The sequence below is a fragment of the Vanessa cardui genome, chromosome Z (assembly GCF_905220365.1).
Source record: "Vanessa cardui chromosome Z, ilVanCard2.1, whole genome shotgun sequence".
Classification (NCBI taxonomy): domain Eukaryota; kingdom Metazoa; phylum Arthropoda; class Insecta; order Lepidoptera; family Nymphalidae; genus Vanessa; species Vanessa cardui.
Window position 1 is genome coordinate 2,318,959 of NC_061154.1, and position 15,074 is coordinate 2,334,032.

Here is a 15,074-nt window from a genome sequence, read left to right on the forward strand (position 1 = left end):
CTATCGTGTTCTGAGGCGAGTTGTATGTCCACTAAAACAAGTGCACGATCTATGGAAGCTAAAACAGACGCGATTGAAATAATGTACTGTGCCGTTGAGGCACATTCCGACTTCCGAGACAGGATGTTAACACAGCCGGCATACAAACTGTAGGCTAGTTGTAAACATTTCTTCCCAGGAAAAAGTCAACGGCTCTACCTTCCAATTTCAATGAAATAACGCCGAATCTGCTGGATTTTCATAAGTTCGACTGTAGATACAACTGACCACTCATCACTGGTCTCCCTGCCTGGCCTAGACTAGGCTTGGGTGGGGTCTCGAGGTTGCCCTCCTTATCCGGACTGTTCCTCCTCCGTAGCCTCGGCTACCGCGTCATACCAGGTGGTGTCTTCGTCCTTGTGTAAGTGGTCCAATCCTTTGGTTGTCACGTCCTTGTGGTTGTCATGTCCGGTGGTTTCGTTCGACGAAACTGACCACTGACACAGTCAATTTATAAATCATTCAATGCAACATAGATGTCACTCGTAACGAACTCCAATTCTAAATGACATTATTTTAAATTTAAGTCTGTTGCAACTCCGAATGTTCAAGTATGATCATCACCGTCAACATGCCATTCTCTTTAGTACAAAGAAATATAAATATAGCCATAATAAGTTAAGCTAAAAAGACCAGCGTTAATTAAATACCTATGCATCCCGTTCTACAAAAAGGCTCCAAAGATTGTAAAGGTATCCTGCAATTTTAAGACTACGTAAAAGGCAACTCAATAAGTTAATCGTGCGTAATGCCTTTCAATTTTAAAAGACGAACCGTGCAATGATCCCTAATCAAAAATAGGCAGCAAAGTATGGGTTCGCGAGCACGAACGAAGGCTTAATCGACTTCTGTACTAAACCACATTAGAATCCGTTCAGTCGTATCTTAATTGTAAATCGCAAATAATACCAAGAACATTCCGTCTTGATATCTAACATATCTGGATCATCGAATGATATGACGTTCTTTGTAATTTTCGATCAAATATATTATGTACTTCAGAAATTTAGCGCTGAACGAAGCTGGGACGGGGCGGTAGTTAATATAAAGAAGCGGCATTTGTCGTTCGTCGTCAGCGATTTTGCTGACGTTAGGTTTTACCTGAGAAAAACAGTCATGTTATGATATGCTTATTAAGGTTCGGAGGGGTATATAATGAGAATGATAGCGCCAAAGCGTTCAATTACATTATCATTTAGCCTAAAACGGTCGAGAATCTCGTCGTCTCAAATAAATAAATTTGTATAGTTTTATTTCGATACCATCATGTTATTATGGATTTTAATCACGACGGTTCTATTGCTGTCCGTTCTCGTCAACATGATCGTTAAGCCGAAAAATTATCCACCAGGTGAGAGCGATTCCCACTTTTATTAACAATATCGAAATTAGAATGAATTAAGATTGCAGGCGAAATTCTTTTTGTAATCATATTTTATTCGCGTTAATTAGTAAATATATTTTCTAATTAACAAACATTATATAACGATCAGTTATCAGGTTTTAGTTAATATTTAAATGGTTTTCATTATTAACGGCTAGTAAAAACGACAGTTTAACCTATCGAGTGAAATCTAAAAAAATGTGTATTTTATTATTAGGAGAAATGATTCTAATCAATTGCTTTCTCATTGACAACAAAAAACGTCTCTAAATCATTGAGAAAAAAAACAATAGAATAATATAGAAAACCACAAAAGTGGTTAATATAAGAGGATAAAGAGTTCAGAGCGATCTTGTTACTATTACTATTACTATTACAATATTCCGTTTTGGTGGTTAGTGGGTGGTGGTGGTGGTGGTGGTATGGTTAGGTTTAGTGGTTATGTCCCATTGCGATCGTTATGCCGAGACACCCACAAAGTGATTACTTGAACATTCCTTTTTTAAATAAGGTGCATCTCAGTCAGAAAAAACACATTCAAAACTTGGATGCGCTAATTTCTTAATAAAGAGCCGAACTAAGAAATATTCTCACAATATATTTAATTTTAAGGGTTGTTCTGGTATCCATATTTCTTTTGATCTTGTCTTTTTTCAACGAAAAATAGCTATCGAAGTATCTTTAACGATAGATAAGTATTACAAAGATACACATTTACATATTATACGCATTTAAATATATTTTTTTTACGAACTAATTCGACAATATAATTTTTTTGTGTTCATTAATGATTGTATATATTTACACATAAATACACTTAGTATTTAAGTGTAAATATTTACAATCGTTAATTGATCACTATTATTAGTATAACTAATATTGAAAACGTGATGTTTTGCTTCATTTTTTTAATCCCGTAGGGATTTTTTTTATTATGTATAAATAATAATAGTTATTGGTGGTGATAGAAGGTTCTACTTCAATCGATGTATGCCATGGTTAATATTTCTTACAGCGCTAATGTAAATACAGTAGAACGCCGATTATCCGAACACCAATTAACCGAATCGCAAATTATCCGAATCGCTCTTGAGCGTCCTGTAAAACCCAAGTAATTTTACACATATTACTTTAATTAAGGCTGGGTGTGGTTGCAACTTACTCTGATTGAGATGTTCTAGTGAGCGTTTTTGTAGAACTGTGTTTGTTGCTGTGTGTGTTCTTTTATACTAGTTTTTTTTAATTATTATTAGTTTTTGTCCAATTATCCGAATCGAGCCCAGCCCCAATTCATTCGGATAATCGGCGTTCTACTGTGTATACGCGGTTACATCAAGCTTCCCATTTCCTGCCCTACTATATAAAAAAGACCCATTTAAATATGAATAATTAACGACTTAATTTGACTTTTCATTTGATCAGTTTAAAATAAAATTAAATATTGTATTCGATTGTATTTGATTTACCAAATATGTTGCCTTAGCAGACAATCATTTCCCGGAACTTGATCTGTCGGTAAAATTACTAATTGGTAGCTATTTCGAAATAAAAAGGTGTCCTAGAATATTGTGTTTCTAATTAAGTAAAATTATGGCGAAGTTTCATGATAGTGTTTATTATCATAACATATTATATTTCCAAAATATATACTCTCAAAACCTAAAAAGCCTGTTTATTCTTTTATATTGATATATTTATTTATGAATAACAAAGAAATTATCTATTCATCCGATTTTGGCTTTTGTGTGAAATTGTATTTATGTTGCGAATTTTAATTTTTGTATAATAATTTTTATATTTTATTTGATTTAATATTTTTAAGTCTTATGCATGAAATTTTATTCATTTACTTAGTAGTGAGTTCCGTAGGTAAGAGATGACGGTTCCATATTTTAATTTTATCTGTAAAAAGTATTTACCTACTAAGAAGTATTATTATTTTTCAGTTGTTAAATTAATTATAGGTTTTTATGGAATATTTACGAAAAAGTTATTCGTGATGATAAGTTTTTAACACCGCCCATACATATTGGCGCTGTAGGTAACAATAACCATTCCTTACATTACACCAATGTTCCACCAACCTAAGAAGATAATACCTACGTTATGTCCATTGTGCCTTTAGTTAGAAGCTTATCTGTCTATTCGGAATAATTTATACGGAAAGATTTTGTAAGTAAATATCGTTCATTAAATCTACTTCATCACTAGTACCATCCCAGCCTCTAGTCTGCCCCTGTGATAAAGTTCTGCTTATAGTACAGATACCGAACTTCGTCTGCTGCTAAAACCATTGATGGTCTTAGATAGCCTTTGCCTCCACGCTCGAAGTGACGTCTAACAGATGGCCTGTTCTGTCCCTTGTCTAACTTTGTGTGGTGTTTCAACCGTAAAGCACCAAATAGACGCGAAAATTATATATCTAATAAACATATTCCTCAAATATTAATAATTATTTATTACAAAAACGTTGCAAAATATATTTTTTCTGATATTGACTTTAAGACATGAAATTTGATATATATGTATTTATATTCATGTTCGTACGTGCATACTGAATGTTTGGGCGGGCGTATTTCATTTTGGAATTCTATCTTTATTGTATTTAAATGTATGTCTGTGAATTTCAGTTAATTATTTGTTTAATGGCATCACATAGTATAAAACAAATTCCTCCGTCCCTATAACAACCTCAAATTAGACAACACAAGTTAATCATATGGAAACTCAGTAGGATACATTCCTAGATTACACATGCCACAATTTAATGAAACTCTTGAGGTATTTAAAAACAATTATTTGTCTCTCGCGAACAATGGAAACAGTTTTAAAAAATAAACTTTATCACGGTGTACTGTTAAAATTTATGTTAGGTTGTATCTTAATTAGACACACAGAACATTTATTACACAGTGCAGCCGATATTATGTCATATACCACTTAAAATCCTAATTAGATATTTAGAATTACAAGCATTTTCATAATTATTTTTTTTATCTATAGAAATCGCAATAACGATAGGAAATAAAATCTTTTTAAATTTTTATTCGGGTTTTGATGTCAATATACACACACGTCTTAATCGATTTAAAAAAGGTGAAGGTTACATTTTTGATGCGTATTTTTAATAAGTATTATCGATTTTATAGTCAGTTATTCATAAATTATTCTTTCTTATGACTCATATTAAAAATGAGTATAAATAAATAATCATTACAAGAACAATATAAGTATAACACAATGTAATTTATTCAATGTGATATATTATATAGTCAGTTTTATTATGAATAAAAAATTGTTTGTTATAACTACTACTAAAATAATAATTAATGTCATTTATAAATCATGTTTTTTTTTGCACGTATTATAACAAAGTCATATGAAACAGCATCACGCTATTTTAACTTTGTACATACTTACGTCAATTTGTAAGTTTCATAAATTTAATTGGATTTTTATTGCCAACATTTAAAACTTAATGCCAGGCAGACGTGCTGCAGACGACCTTTATTTATCTATATAGGAGCCAATTGACACGGTGACCTGTTGAAAGGCATCAAATTTGATGTGTTGCCATATGATGACGAGTTACAACAAAGTGACAAGTTCTATTAATCACTACCATATATGTCAGCATTAACTTTTATATTTTTTATTTTGATAATCTGTGCTCAAGGTAATAATACAACAGGAAATTATTACTCTATGAATCGTTTTTTTTTTTTATTTTATGGATAATGTTCTCTATTTGATATTGCTAAATAAAGCTAGTTGGTAACTAGTAAACAAAATGAAAATAGTCGACATAGACAAGAGAATGTTTTACTGAGCCGACATCCGATATATGCCAGGACTGTAGATTCACAGCCTTATAAGTTGAGTCATTAAACCCGTAAGGTAATAGATGCTCAATAAGGAATCGGTGTTAATGAAATTAAGATAATGATGCAAATCGTAATTGACCGTTTTTCTGTTGGCCTTGCTTTACTGGGACAAATCAATTAATTAATTATTATTTAACTGGAAATAAACTAAACTTTAAATACTTTTATCTGGGAACGTCATGGTTACTGTTTTTTTTTTATGGGGATCACAGTAAACATTGTTTTTTTCATAATTATATTACACTTATTTATTTATAGAATGAGTTAGTTAACAATCAATATTTTTCTTTAATTAGTCCCTTAGATTAAAACAATATCAGTTCAGTGTATTGGACAAAAGCGAAGCAGACGGACAGAAGTTACTTGCATCTACAGTATTAGTACAGCTAACAAAACATACAAATATATAGATTATGTTAAATTCAAGAAGATAATTCTAATTTTAAACAGCTGACGTTTCACTATTAGACGTTTTCCATATAAGTTGATCACAAAGTCCCATATTAAACGGAACGCGATATTGGTATAGTGTACTCGCACAAGCGGATTAAGTCTTTCATTGCATTTAGACTCAACTCCCCCCCAAGGTTACACGTGTATACCCGGGTACCCGCCCGGTAATATTCCCTGCAATATTTTATATTTTAAATCTCGACAACTTGCCGGTATCTGCATTCGAAGAAACGCTGTATGGATAATTTGTACTCCCGCTGATCTACATTTTTTTCTTTCATATTGAAAACATCATTACGGCGTATCGAATGAATAGAAGTAATTGGCAATTTATTGCAACTTAATGCAATATTGTAGGAAGTACAAATAAGATATAATTTTTATAATAGAATTAACGGTCGTTCAAAATAAGTTAATTATCGAGAAACGTTATTAATATATGATATTATCACTACCGGTAAATATTATTTAATAATAAATATTATTACCCTTTTGTTGATTTTTTAAGTTAATGCTCAGAATATGATGTCGAGAGTTGACATCGACAATGCTTAAAAAACCAAACTTTTGATAGTAATATGTTAATAAAGTAATGAATATTATTGTAAGTTATGATATAGATTAAAGTATATAAGTAAATTTTAATGTGTACAGTTTACAAGAATTATGGCATTTATAATTTGAATATTACATGTATGGTTACCCAAGCGCATCGTTGGGCGTAACGAAAAAAAAACCATCTACGGATTATTGCGATTGGTCATCCTCTAATACAGATACGTTCACTAGTTTTCCTGCGTATGACGCAAAAGGAGTAAAAAATACTTTAATTATTTAGGTACATAAACATTACATGCATAATATACACTTAATGAATGGTACTGTAATAATTATTATTAATAATGATATTTGGTGTATTTTATTACAATTATATTTCCATCTGAAGACAGCGAGTTCATACTAGGACAAACACTGATTATTATTGTGGTGTATTTTAATTTGCTTTTATTATTTTTCCACGCTCGGCAATGAAGGAAAACATCGTAAGGAAATCTGCATTTATGATAATTTGCCACACTGAACCAACAATCAGCTATGGAACTGCGTGGTTAAATTAGCAGAAACTATCTCAAAATCAGTCCGGAGAGTGTGACATTTATATACCTTAACTTTTTTATATTTTTTATATATGTATAATTAGTTCAATATATTATTAAATTACAGGTCCCAGATGGTATCCATTTTTCGGTTGTAATAATATTTTACACACAAGAACTATTAAACACGGTTCGCAGTGGAAAGCAATATCCGAAATGGCGAAAGAATATTCCACGAATGTTCTAGGATTGAAAATGGGAAACGAGAGGGTAGTAGTCGTGTATGGAGAGAAAAATATCCGGCAAGTCAGCAATGACAAAGAGTTCGATGCTCGGCCAGACAGCTTTTTCTTAAGACTAAGGTCGTTTGGTAGAAGGGCTGGTTAGTTTTGGTCTTTAAAATTTGGTAATAAAAATTATACAATTTGAAACAATTAAGAGTTCAATGAACTTATCAGACATAATATTACTTTTAAGATATAAAAATGCGCCTCCATTCTTCTCCTCAAAGGGAGAGGGGGCCTTAGCCCAGTAGTGGGATATTTACAGGCTTTTAATGTAATGTAATGTAATTTAGATGGGTCATTGATAACATTCATGTTTTTATATAAGAAATAAATAATAAATATGAGACAAAATCACATACATCACTCTGATCCCAATGTAAGTAGCTAAAGAACTTGTGTTATGGAAAATCAGAAGTAACGACGGTACCACTAACACCCAGACCCAAGACAACATAGAAAACTAATAATAATCTACATTGACCCGGTCCGGAATCGAACCTGGGACCTCGGAGTGGCGTACCCATGAAAACCGGTGTACACACCAGTATACAGATTAGAGATTAATATAGAAATATAATGAAATAATGTTGTACCCATTATATTCGTGCTCTTCCTTTTCAACATTAATTCGGAGCTCAGCAATGGAAATTATTGCTGTACATTGTAAGACATAATCTCATAAATGAGTGGAGTTCCACGTTAAGAAACAGCGAGATGTTAGACAAATTATAATTTTATTTCTTTATTTAGTCTTGTATTTTCAGTTCTAATAATAGTATCACTAACGATGGGAAAGTTAGGGGTATTTGGTGAATTTTTCGAGGTTCAAGTTAATTATTAATACAAGGAGTATATGCGATTAGACTTAATAATAATCATTATTCATTTTCCAGGTATCACTTTCGTAGATGGTCCTCTTTGGAAAGAACACAGATTGTTCACATTTAAATATTTAAGAAATTTGGGTTATGGGAAACAGTTGATGCATAAAGACATCAAAGAAAATTTGACAAATATACTGAATATTATCGACAGCAGCAATGGAAATCCAATAAATATAAAAGCTGCAGTCGCAATGACCGCCATGAACATACTGTGGAAGTATGTAGCAGGTAATTGTATAAAATAACGTTCGCTCAGACCTTCAGTTCCTGATGCTGCCTTATTTATGATTACAAAATCTGATTTGTAATTGGTCGGTGTTAACCGATGACGCAATATATGAGCGTTTAAAATTTAGTTAGTAAATCTGAATTTGAACGTTTCAGTAATCGGAGGTTGATCGATTAGAGTAATCGCGCGAAACGTTCCCTTCGCCTACACATCCCACGCAAGTCCTACCTACGCCTTATACTTTTATTCTTGAATTTTTATCTAATATACCGGATACTACTGTTTCGTATTACAAAGACGGTATCAAATTTAGACTTTAGTAAGTTTATCAGATATTTTACGTAAAAGTTTACAATCGATCGAGACCAAACTATCAGTCATATCTACAGTCAACTTATTATTGATGGTGAACTAACTTTCATCAATATCAACGTCCTTCTTTTAAGCCGCTAGTATATGGCCTGATTTAATCTGGTCCATAATTGACTCTAGCTATCGTCGGCTCGCTAAACTTCCTTTAATTCAGCCACAATTCCGTTACCGTCTTTCTTCGCCTGCCATCATTTAGGTTCTTAAGTCTATGTCTACCGGTAATAATATCGTCGCCGATAGTTATCTACCAAATATAAACACCGGCACCTATCAACTACCGTCAATTTTCTTTTTCTATTATTTTTATTTTTATTGATAAACAAAACAATCAGCAAGTAACGTGGCGGTATTCATATGTAACAAATACTCGATACTATAATAAAATAATATTAACATAATAATTCTTAATCAAACAAGAAATATTTTGATTTATAACGTCCAGTATTGCAGAACGGCAATTTCATAGGTGACCTCTCGTATTAATCAATCATGCTATTAAAATGTTCACACCTACGTACGGTTGTCATATTAGATATGTTAGTTTGGCCTAATTTAAACCAGCTCTAAGTCATGCGAAACAACATGTGACATATTGATGCTACAACGCTAAACACTATTACGCCTAGTTTGTCTAGCTTGTTAAAATTACGTAGCGCTGGCGTAGCGCTACATAATTTTACTGGAAGTGGTCCTCACTCATTCTTGCCATAATTGTATTTCGTTTTGGACGTTAAAAGATAGTCGATTGGATGGTTTTTATTTTTGTTCCTATTGTATAAGAACTACAATAGTCTGTATGAATATTTTTAGTGCTTCTCTATATAAATTTGACACGACCTATACTGTTTTTCCTTAATTAATGACGTCAATGGTCTAAATTTAAAGAACGTGAATCCGCGAAGCGCTTCGACTTATAGCCATATTTTTATCCACGCAAAATATTCTCCAAAATGCGCTACACCTTCTGGTGTTGGTTTTATGTATCTTCTATTTTGTCTGATTTCCCAGTAAGGGATTACAACATGGATGTATCTTCAGTAATTGATGTAAATTTACACTGACATAATAAACAAGTTAATGACAAAACAGAAAATAATGTGTTATTATTTATAAAATTAACGTAATTTCAGGCGAACCTATAAAAGAATCGCAACTAAAGAAAATAATAGAATTGCTGAGCGCTAGGTCGAAAATCTTTACGATGGCCGGAGGGTGGCTGAACCAGTGGCCTTTCCTAAGATTTATCGCACCTGAATGGAGTGGTTATGCTGTTATTAAGAGAATGAATGAGCAACTCTATGACATTATTATAGTAAGTCAAAATTTACTCACTCGTATATAAAGTTCAACTGGCATTAAACACCCAATAACCCTGCAATAGTGTTGAAGTGTTGTTTCATTACTTTTAAGGTTATTCAAAGCAGAATACTCTTTCAAGATTAGAAGCTTCAAGTGTCTAATCTTCAATTGTGACAATAATACCTCGATTAGGTATCTAGGTGGGCTAGAAGCATTATTAGAGCTCTATCTTCTGTAAGAGGTTTGGGGATTAATAATCATTTGGGACTTATAACCGATATATTTTACATAAATGGACCTAACAGGGATTCAACTCAAGTATCTAATTTGCAGCCACAAAACAATCATCAAAAAGGATAAGATTATATCCTTAATTAATGGTCGTTTTGGTTTCAGGAGTCAATAAATAAACACAAAAATAGATCAGTTAAAGGAACAGATTATATATATGCTTTTATGGATGAAATGCGTCAAAATAAAGAAACGTACACAGGTGAGTTGATGTTATAAAAACAACAAGCCATTTGCATCTAATGGGTGCAATGCTATACTAAATATATTACAGAATGTCTTTGAATATTATCTATCTCGTAGGGTTCAACCAGTATCTGCAGTTGTAAGCGCAATATATTTATTTACGACATCACATTAGAAACCTTTAAAGTTATATCAGTGTTTTTCTACTATATTGTGCATGTTGTAACACATTAAAACCTTCCTGTTGAATTACTATATCTATAAAAAAACGCATCAAAATCCACAAATAGACAGCGGGAAGCGAATTTGTTTAATACTATGTAGTGATTTATGAAGCCGGAATAGATTCCCCCATTGGATATTCTACTCCTAAACAGCAATACTGAGTATCATTGCGTTTCGGTTTGAAAGGTAAATGAGGCACAAGGGACGAAACATCTTAGTTCCAAGGTTGGTGGCGCATTACCACTAATTAAATTGATGTTGTGAATGGTTTATATTATTACATGCATAACGTCTATGGATGTTGGTGACCATTTACATGGCACATTTTATAATCCGCCTAGCTGTATTAATAAGTAGCCTGTAATTGTGTCACTGATGGTTTAAGCTCTAGCCATCTAATGGTCTCCTATTCTTTTCACAATGTATGTATAGCACGTCAATTGTAAGTTGGCGTGTGGCAAAAACATGTACTATTTTTTTTTGTTCATTTATATCTTATTTGTTTTATTTGCCCTTATTAAGAAAACTTAACCAAAATCTATTAAAAATGAGACGTAGAGAATTATTTTCTAGAGAGATATTGGTAAAATAAACAAAAAAGTGGCAAAACAAAGGGTGTAGTAGCCGGTGCTGCCACAAGAACGCCAACTTATACTTGACAGTCTATAGCTTATTGTATTAAGATCCACGCGGTTTGATGGTTACGTACGTAGTATTGCTTTCTCTATCACTCAAGGAGATGAAATATGTCATAATTCAGTTATGCTTGCCCAGGAATATTCGGTTAATATTCCCTTGTTCTTCCTCTCTCCATTTCAAGATTCTTAAGATGCCATTTCGATAAATAAAGTCCTAAAGAGCTATAATTCATTATTTTTAACTTTTTAGTGTCTCAATTCGTTGAAAACAATTCCGATTTGTCTTGTCACAGATAATTTAACACCTTTTTATGGTATTACACATAAAATGTATTTGAGGCCGTTATAATTTTTTTACCGCTACATATGTAATTATATACTTTTTGCCTAACTGACGTTTAATTTTACGTTTACTTATATTGCTCAGAAGATTCGTTAATGGCGTGATTAAAAAAAAAACTAGTTATCATTTACATAAGCTATCAATTTATACAAAAATTCATCAAGTTGAACAGTCCTTTTTATACTACAAATATACTTATTTTAGATGAATAAGTTTAGAATTTTTGAACATGACTCGAATACAACCTATTGTTTCAATGGTCAATTAAATTATGTCCTTTAAATGAACCTATAGTATAAAAATGTCTCTTTAATGTCGTTGAATTGAATTAAATTTTTGTGGGAATGTTAGTAAATAATAATAATAAGAAATGCTATTTACATACCTACTACAACACCTTCGTCTCAATTACACAGTTGTTTATTCTTACTTATTTGTATTCTTTCAGAGGATCAATTGATAGGTATATGTTTAGATTTTCTTATTGCTGGTGCACAGACGACGGGAAGTTCGTTCGATTTTATGATATTAGCAGCATTACGATACGCGGATATACAAGAGAAAATATACCAAGAAATTGTTAGTGTTCTAGGTGAAGAAGATTATAATTGGTCAGATATAAAGAGGTAAGTATAATAGCAAAAACTGTGTATACAAGTGTTTGAGTAATTTACTAACTATCATGGAAATCAGTTTAGAAAATGATTTGTAACCATTTTTTGGCATTTTTAGACTTATGTGCGTGTAATTGTGTGTGTGTAATGGGTGTGTAATCACAACTACTATAGCCAATCTCTATAAAGCATTTTGATGCTATTACATTATTTACTTTGTATATATTTACTGTGGATTTTACTTTCATAAAATATAAATTATCAGTTAACTCAACTTTTGGTCCCGTTATTAATAATTCTAATTTATTTTGTATATTTGGTTTATATATATTATATATATATAAATGATACCGCTGATTTTCTTTCGCCGGTTCTTCTCAGGTCTGAGATATTAAATTCCGAACCGGTGGTAGATTTTTTGACTATCAGTAAGGAAGTGTAATTTGAATATCACTTCAATCAGTAATCACTTCTATTTTGAATAAAAAAATTGACTTTGACTTTAATATAGTCTGATCTATACAGTCCGTTAAGTTGTAAGCTTTTATATATAATATAAACTAATGCAATACTATAAACATTTTAACTTTGTCAAATAACAATTTTATTTCAGACTCGTGTACACTACAGCGTTTCTGTGCGAGGTCCAAAGATTTTATACAATAGCCGTATTTTCTGGTGCTAGAAGGACGCTTAGTGACGTCACCGTGGATGGCTATACAATTCCCTCGGGTACGACTGTTCTCGTGTCTCTCGGCGACTTACACGCGGACCCGGAGCTGTGGGACGAGCCGGCTAAATTCGAACCGATGAGATTTATCGATGCGAAAGGCTCGCTGAAAACTTCGACACTTTCACTGCCGTTTGGTTTGGGTAAGTGTTTTTTTTTTAATTTTTTTTTTTGAGGTAATAAAAGCTATCACTTGTCCGTAACGTGCTTATTATTATTGTTTGTGTATTAATTTAATTTGATTTCATTTTAAGCTTTGCGAATACCAATAATGTAGGATTTTTATTATGCGATAAATTTAATCAGTGTTTTGTTAAACTCCTTCATCCTACATTTATATAGGAATTTGAATGATTATTTTACTTATTTTATATTCCTTTATTTTGTTGTTTCATTTTCTAAATTTTTTCAATCAATTATCATTGTATTAATATAAAATAGACAAGTAGTTCCAAAGCTCTCTGCGCCCACTATTTTTTCACTTTTTAATTATTTAATTTGTAATATTCGAAGCTCAACCGATTTCAATAAAAATATGACTAATTTGTAAAGTAAACCTTACTAATACGCTATAGATATATAATAGGTATTATCCTGTTAAAATAAAAGCATTTATCATGAAGAACAATTGGGCAATGTAAGTTGAAAAGTATAAAAATATATCCTACGTGTTATCGTTAATTGAGGCATTCTACTGTTTTTATTATGAATTAAAGTACATACAAGTTCCTTATTTTTACGCTTTATGATATCTGTGTTTCTCGCTAGATGTCACTAAAACACTTACTCTCAATCGTCAATAGATGGCGTTAAAAGTCACGTTAGTATACTTTTAAATAAAGTTTTACTACTTTTTATTATACCACAGCTTTTATCTTTATCAGCTATTGCATTCAAGTCATAGTCTATACTAAGTATACCTTATCTTGTTCGATCGGAATTATATACTAATGCGTAAAAGAAAAGTCTATTAAAGTAATTTGACAAGTCATTTCTTTCGAATAACTATTAATCCTTACTTATGAGAAGTGAGAAATAAGCAATGATAAATATTAGATGACATATGTCCACTGGTGCCGGCATCTATTTTACTTTGATTTAACAAAATATAAATTTAAAATGCGAATGAATTATTTATAATAAGATATCAGAATTATTTATGTATGTAATAAATAAATCAAATATCATCGTCCAACTGTTCCGCAGCAAACGTCAAAATAAAATCACTATTCATGTTTCCCATTTTTGACACAAGTATTTCTAAATTATAAACTAATAAATAAAACTATTAAGTTAAGATTTTCTTACAAAGCACACAATACACGATGTAAATTGCCCTCATACTAAGAGTACACACAGTACAACATTTAGAACGCAAACGGAAAATTAGTTAAAAAAAATCAATATGTTCCAACCCTAACAAAATTATATTTCCGAGGTTCTTTCGATTCGGAAAGAATTCCACACTATGTTTTAATATTGCAAATGAGAAACTCCTTTAGGTATTTTAAACAGTATAACTTTGATGACGCGTTATGATATATATACCTATTGTATTTTCACCCACAGGTCGCAGACGCTGTCCCGGGGAACCGTTGGCTAAACCTTTCCTATTGACATCGTTGGTAGCGATTTTACAGAAATACAAAATAGTATCCAGTAATGGCGTGCTCCCTTCAGATGAACCTTACATCGGGTTGCTCGCAGAACCTCGTCCATTTACCGCCAGATTTATTAAAAGAAAATCAAACCAGTGACTTCTATTATTAAAGTATCTTATTTATTATATTGCTGCTTAATAACATATCTTTAAAATGCGATCGCTTCATATAAGACACACAGACAGACAATTTCAAAAAAGCTTATTCTAGAATAAAATAAATTAATAAAAAAAAAATTTGTTCATCAATTACTACCTTCGCTTTTCGAACGTTAATGAAACTCTGATTAACAAAATTAAATATCGAATATTTTGTATAATTTATTTATCGTTCTTCATTTCGTTTGTAAATTAAAAAAAAAAATTAAAACAGTAGCAATCGTTGTGTGCAAGAACAATATTAGAAAGATTTTGTTGATATATTTACTAGTGTAAAGTGTCATATTTAACTATCTATTC

The 15,074-nt window shown here is 31.7% G+C and overlaps 1 protein-coding gene across 1 annotated transcript; it reads left to right on the forward strand.

Moving 5' to 3' along the window:
- The first annotated feature begins 1,238 nt into the window (after positions 1 to 1,238).
- Positions 1,239 to 14,811, forward strand: LOC124543180 (probable cytochrome P450 305a1). The gene is made up of 8 exons (XM_047121261.1): positions 1,239 to 1,390; positions 6,985 to 7,239; positions 8,038 to 8,256; positions 9,760 to 9,941; positions 10,325 to 10,421; positions 12,060 to 12,237; positions 12,839 to 13,098; positions 14,525 to 14,811. Exons 1-8 carry the CDS (start codon positions 1,306 to 1,308, stop codon positions 14,710 to 14,712), a joined length of 1,464 nt encoding a protein of 487 aa, XP_046977217.1. The 5' UTR covers positions 1,239 to 1,305; the 3' UTR covers positions 14,713 to 14,811.
- The last annotated feature ends 263 nt before the right edge of the window (positions 14,812 to 15,074 follow it).

Coding starts and splice junctions, on each gene's coding strand:
- LOC124543180 (XM_047121261.1), top strand. CDS start 1,306: ATGTTATTATGGATTTTAATCACGACGGTTCTATTGCTGTCCGTTCTC. Junction 8,257..9,759: donor ACTGTGGAAGTATGTAGCAG/GTAATTGTATAA, acceptor ACGTAATTTCAG/GCGAACCTATAAAAGAATCG. Junction 10,422..12,059: donor AAATAAAGAAACGTACACAG/GTGAGTTGATGT, acceptor GTATTCTTTCAG/AGGATCAATTGATAGGTATA.